At 47.4% G+C, this 5,755-nt stretch overlaps 1 protein-coding gene across 1 annotated transcript in view; it reads right to left on the minus strand.

Moving 5' to 3' along the window:
- Nucleotides 1–5,755, minus strand: part of TESMIN (testis expressed metallothionein like protein) — a gene marked incomplete at its 5' end in the record, with an annotated part of 47,490 nt that overhangs the window by 5,979 nt on the left and 35,756 nt on the right. The window contains one exon of the mRNA XM_021708129.1: nt 3,663–3,765. Coding sequence (XP_021563804.1) covers nt 3,663–3,765 — 103 coding nt within the window. The remainder of the gene's footprint in view (nt 1–3,662; nt 3,766–5,755) is intronic.

Raw genomic sequence — 5,755 nt, forward strand, 5'->3', positions numbered from 1 at the left:
AGGCCGAGGTGGAAGGATCGCCGGAGCCTAGCAGGTCGAGGTTACGGTGGCTGGGAGTGTGCCACTGCCCTCCAGCTTGGGCAATGGAGTGAGACTCCAAATCAGAAAAAAAAAAAATCGAGAAGGTGCCTTATTCTTGTTCTATTTAATTTCCACACATAAAGGTATGCTGCAGCCATCACTGCTCCAGGAGGCTTTGTTTTCCTTCTGAGTTTCAAAGTCATGCCTATTTACCATAGAAAGTTAACAGGTGGCAAAGAAGCAAAGAAATCCATTGTTACACGTGGACATTTTCCCTCCCAGCATCCCATGTGCCCTTCCTCCCAGGTAGTTGAGATCTCGGCACTAAGCTAACAGTTCCCAATGGCTGGATGTGGCAGAACAAACCGTGTTCTGGGAATCTTTCTATGTGATTTGTATGTACAAACTCTCTAATTTAACCCTTCCAGCAACCTTGGGAAGTAAAAACAACTGCTGTCTTACAGACAAAAACAACTACCGTCTTACAGATGAGGACCTGAGGCACGGAGAGGTTAAGTAACAGATGGTGAGTGTAGAACTGGAACTCAAAGTCCCATGCTGACTTCAGAGCCAGGGTCTCCATAGCTGGTCATGTCTCCCTCATTCAAACTCACAACTCTTCATCCTGGTGTGTTTTTCACTTCTTAATCGATCTATGTATTACCTGTCTATACATACAAATACATACTGGTCTGATAAAAATTAAATGCGCGAACCATCCTAGAAAAAGTGCTACATGTCTCACTGCTGAATCTCTCTATAGTCTTTGGAGTACTCCCCTTGGGAAGCTATGTCTAGTCCACTATCAAAGCAATTTTAGGACTCTTTTTCTGGAATGGCCATCAGAGCTGTCATTGTGTTACTCGTGATGTCCTGAATGTCATCAAAATGTCTTTCAATTATCTTTGGGTAAAGAAAAAAAGTCGTTGGGGGCCAGATGAGGTGAGTAGGGAGGGTGTTCCAGTATAGTTATTTGTTTACTGACTAAAAACTCTCTCACAGACAGGGCTATGTGAGCTGGTGCACTGTCATGATGCAAGAGCTCCTTTGGAATCATTTTTGCACATGCCTTTCTCATGCCAAGATTTTCAGTTAACATTTTCCCATTTCTCTGTTGATGCTCATTTGGTCTGCTATGCTTCTCACAGTCAGCCAACGATTTTGACACACAATTTGATCAAGTTTTGCAATATTTTCATCAGTTCTGTTCACTCCTGGCTGTCCTGACCTCTCTTCATCAGTGATGCTTTCCCTACCCTCAGAAAAACGTTTAATCCATTTTTACACTGCTGTTTTCTTCATAACATTATCCCTGTAAACTTGGACTAACAAGTCCCTGATTTCACTTCCACTCTTGCCAAACAAGAAATTTAATGTTTGTTTATTACTCTTCAACATTCTTGCGATGATAGCTCAGATGGCCATTCCAGAAAAAGAGTTCCAAAACTGCCTTGATGGGTGGACTACGCACTGGTGTCACGGCATAGCTTCCCAAGGGGAGTACTTCAAAAGTGACCATGGTGACATTCAGCAGTGAGGTATGTAGCATTTTTTTCTAGGATGAGTCTGCAAACTTAATTGTCAGGCCTCCTACATATTTTTACATACAAAAGGACCCCATGTTCTTGGTAAAAATGCCAACAACACAGAAGTCACAGTGGACACCATGTCCTCCCCTCCTCCTCCCAAGGTTAACAGTTGGCATTAGTGCTGTCCAGCACCACAGCAAACTGGAATGTGGCAATCGCTGCAGAAAGTTGTTGGACAGCCCTGGTTTGGAGGGGGCGGCTTTATGTATGTGTTTTTACTTATCATGAAGGATGACAGGCAGTGAATGCACACACCTGCAGCTGTGATAGATGACCTCGTGCACGTGTGCACACCTGCGTACCTGCCGCCCAGATTGAGTTAGGGGACGGTCCAGCCCCTAGGCTGGCTTGTGACTCCTCTCTGTCAGTGGTCCTCCAACAGGAACCACCGTTCTGACTGTGGTAGCTTAGGTTTGCCTGTTCTGGGACTTCCTGTGTGTGGAATCACACAGCGGACTCTGGCTTCTGGCCTCTTCCTCGGCATAACGTCCGTGCGATGCATCCATCTGGCAACGCTTGGCTGTGGTTTTTTTCTTCTTCGTGAATGTGTGGACTTCGCCCTTCTACTGCCGATTGGCCTTTGGGTTGTCACCAGAATTTGGTGAATTCATTTGATGAATGAAGCTGCTATGAGCATCCTATCCACATCTTTTGGACATTGAAACTCATTTCCATTGGCTGTACTTCTAGGAAAGAAAGACTCGGACCAAAGGCTTAGTTTCAGTAGTCATTGTCTGATATTGACCCTAAGGGGTTGTACCAATTTACATTCCTATGAGCAATGCATGAGAATCCCAACACTTTCAAACTGTTTTTACACTTTTATAAAGGATGATACCCTTTATCCCATATAAAATCTAACCATCCTGAATTTTAGATGCATCATAATTTTCTTCTGACCTGTGGATCTGGCTATGTCAAAATTGATAAACTATTTTAACTAATTTATCCACAATTCAAGAAGGAAATTAAATTATTTTAGAATAAAATTAACAGACCAACCATGCACAGGATAACCTTGTTTTATGTGCACAGGACAGTCTCGAGTCTACAGCTGATAAGTCTTGATTTCCCTTCATAGATTAGAGGGCACCAGTAAGTGTCTCCTTAGAGCAGGGTGACATTTCCCAGCCCACCTCTCCCCTTCCTTCTCCCTGGTTATCTTTTATTTTTTTTTTTTTGAGTTGGAGTCTCACTCAGTTGCCCAGACTGGAGTGCAGTGGCCACTCCCAGCCACCGCAGCCTCGACCTGCTGGGCCCTGGCGATCCTTCCACCTCAGTCTTCCAAGTAGCTGGAAATACAGGCGTGCGCTACCATGCCCAACTAATTTTTTTTTTGGATTTATTGTAGAGATGAGGTCTTGCCAAGTTGCCCAGGTGGGTCGCAAACCCGCGGGCTCAGGCAATTCACTCACCTCGGCCTCCCAAAGCACGGGATTACAGGCTGAGCCACCTGAGCCCGGCCCTTCCTGGTGATCTTTTTCATGAATGTGTACCTGCAGAAAGGGACACAGGCTGCACGCTCCTGCATTTACCCTTCTGTAGAGTGGCTAGCCAGGTCACCAGGTAACTTTTTGCCCCTTTGGGAAAGCCTAGATTCTTCCTTTCAGCTGGGAGCCAAAGGGTAATAAAAATTAAAAATACATAATGTCTGAGTGCTTTCACTCATAATGTCTGAGTGCTTCACACAACGGACTATCCACACCTTTTTAGATGATAATGGTCCAGTTCAAGCTTATCTGCTATCTAATATGACCCCAAATTTCTAAACCCCAAATCAAGATGAAGTAGACATTTGCATGTTCTTGAATCAGAACTGTCCTAGATGCCTTCCTACACTGGTGGGGATTAAAGACCTTTCTCTGCCGACTGAGCTCATGACAGCCCCTTGACACAAGCCAATACCCCTACCTGCAGGTAGAGAGTCATATTCACGTTTGATGTATTAAAAAATTCTAGGTTTTTCCAATACTGAGATTAGGAATCCCTGAAGATCATTTTATGAACGTCTCAAGCACTTTTAAAATGCATTAGTTAATGAAAATGTATTACCTTGATGGCTTTAAACCGTTCGATCTCGTGACGCAAGTTGTTGCAACAATTATTGCAATTGCAGTTGCTACAAAAGTCCCCACTGGCAAAGCAGTCACAGTACCTGTGAAGAAAACAACAGAGTGAGTCCCTGGTATGGACGGCACAGGCGGTAAAAAGAACACACACACAGAAACAGAGCCAGCCAACGTCAGAAAACTTTCTAGATGATTTCAACTCCTTTTCATGTGAAAACTAGATCGGTCAGGATGATGTCCTCCAGTGATAACACAGAGGAAAGAAAAACCGGTTAAAAAACCATTAGTGCCGGGCTCGGTGGCTCAGCCTGTAATCCCGCGCCTTTGGGAGGCTGAGATGAGTGGATTGCCTGAGCCCGCGGGTTCGAGACCCTCTCGGGCAACTTGGCGAGACCTCATCTCTACAATAAATCAAAAACTAACCGGGCGTGGTAGCACGCGCCTGTAGTTCCAGCTACTTGGAAGGCTGAGGCGGAAGGATCGCCGGAGCCCAGCAGGTTGAGGCTGTGGTGGCGGGGAGCGGCCGCTGCACTCCGGTCTGGGCGACCAAGTGAGAAACCATTGGTGTTTCATGGTACAGAATTTTGCAAAGCAGATCAATTTCCTGGCAAAGGTTCGCTGCTGTCCATCATGCCCCACGCCTATACATCCTCTGCCATCTTCCCAGGGGTGCAAGTAGTGGGTAGAAACATCAAACAATAAAGAGCCGACATCTCATCCACCCTCCCATCCATGCAACATGGCTGGAGGTGAGTGCGCTTCTCGACCGGACCTTGACTGTGAGTGAAAGCCAGTGGAACCCAGGGGTTGACCTTGGCCTAGAGGGACAGGACACGCATGGCAGAAGAAATGCAGGAATGAGATGGCTGCCTCCTTGCCGCAACGTGAGAGCTGCTCATGAGCGCTCTGTGGGGAAAATTCCTGAGTGCACACACCCATGGTGCCCCGGGGCTCCTGGGTCAGAGGTGGCTGGCAGAGGACCATGCTCTCTGGGTTTCCCTGGAGAACCGCCAGGGGTATGGCCCTCAAATGCTTCACACGCACTTATAAGACACCTGCCCTGGCCAGGTTTAGTGGCTCAGCCTGTCATCCCAGGACTTTGGGAGGCTGAGGTGAGAGGATTGCCTGAGCCTGTGGGTTCGAGACCCGCCTGGGCAACTTGGTGAGACCTCCTCTCTATAATAAATCAAAATTTAGCCGGGCATGGTAGCGTGCACCTTCCGGCTACTTGGAAGGCTGAGGTGAAGGATCGCCGGAGCCCAGCAGGCCAAGGCTGCGGTGGCCAGGAGTGTGCCACTGCCCTCTAGCCTGGGTGACAGAGTGAGACTCCAACTCAGAAAAAACCAAGACACCTGCCCTTCTGAGCGACAGAGGTATTTGCAGTCCTGGGTGTGACAATTCTCATTATGGGCAGGATGACCATGTAAAAATTCAGCATCAAGACAAGGATCCTACGATCCCACCTGCAACCTGCATCCCCAGAGAGGCCACAGGAAGCTCGTCCGCCGCTCCATGGCTTTAGCTTGGGACCAGAGAAGACCCATATTGTTATTTTCTGGGAGCACAATTCATGGGTAAGAGCTTCAAAGCCAGGCTGTTCACATCAGCAGTGCCACCAGCCCCCATGCCATCCCAAAGAACTTATCCACGGTTGGTTCTCAAGCTGGGTCATGGCCATGGTGTTTAACCTTCAGTCTCAGAATGTTGCCGAGGGAAACCCTAAGATGAGAACGTGGATGAGAATGAATTTCCTAGAGTGTGCCGCACAGACACAACCGGTGCCTCTGAGGCTGGCGACATGGTCAACCAGATGTCGCAGAAACCTCCCTGAGACAGAATACCCAAACGCAATTCTTTTCATATTTATTATTTTCATATTCTTTTTTTTTGAGTTGGAGTCTCACTCTGTCACCCAGACTGGAGTGCAGTGGCCGCTCCCAGCCACCGCAGCCTCGATATGCTGGGCTCCAGCGATCCTTCCACTCAGCCTTCCAAGTAGCCAGAATTACAGGCATGCGCTACCACGCCCGGCTAATTTTTTGATTTATTGTAGAGACGAGGTCTCGCCAAGTTGCC

Source organism: Carlito syrichta, unplaced genomic scaffold, assembly GCF_000164805.1.
Source record: "Carlito syrichta isolate Samal-C Ts95f unplaced genomic scaffold, Tarsius_syrichta-2.0.1 Scaffold130751, whole genome shotgun sequence".
NCBI classification, from domain to species: Eukaryota; Metazoa; Chordata; class Mammalia; order Primates; family Tarsiidae; genus Carlito; species Carlito syrichta.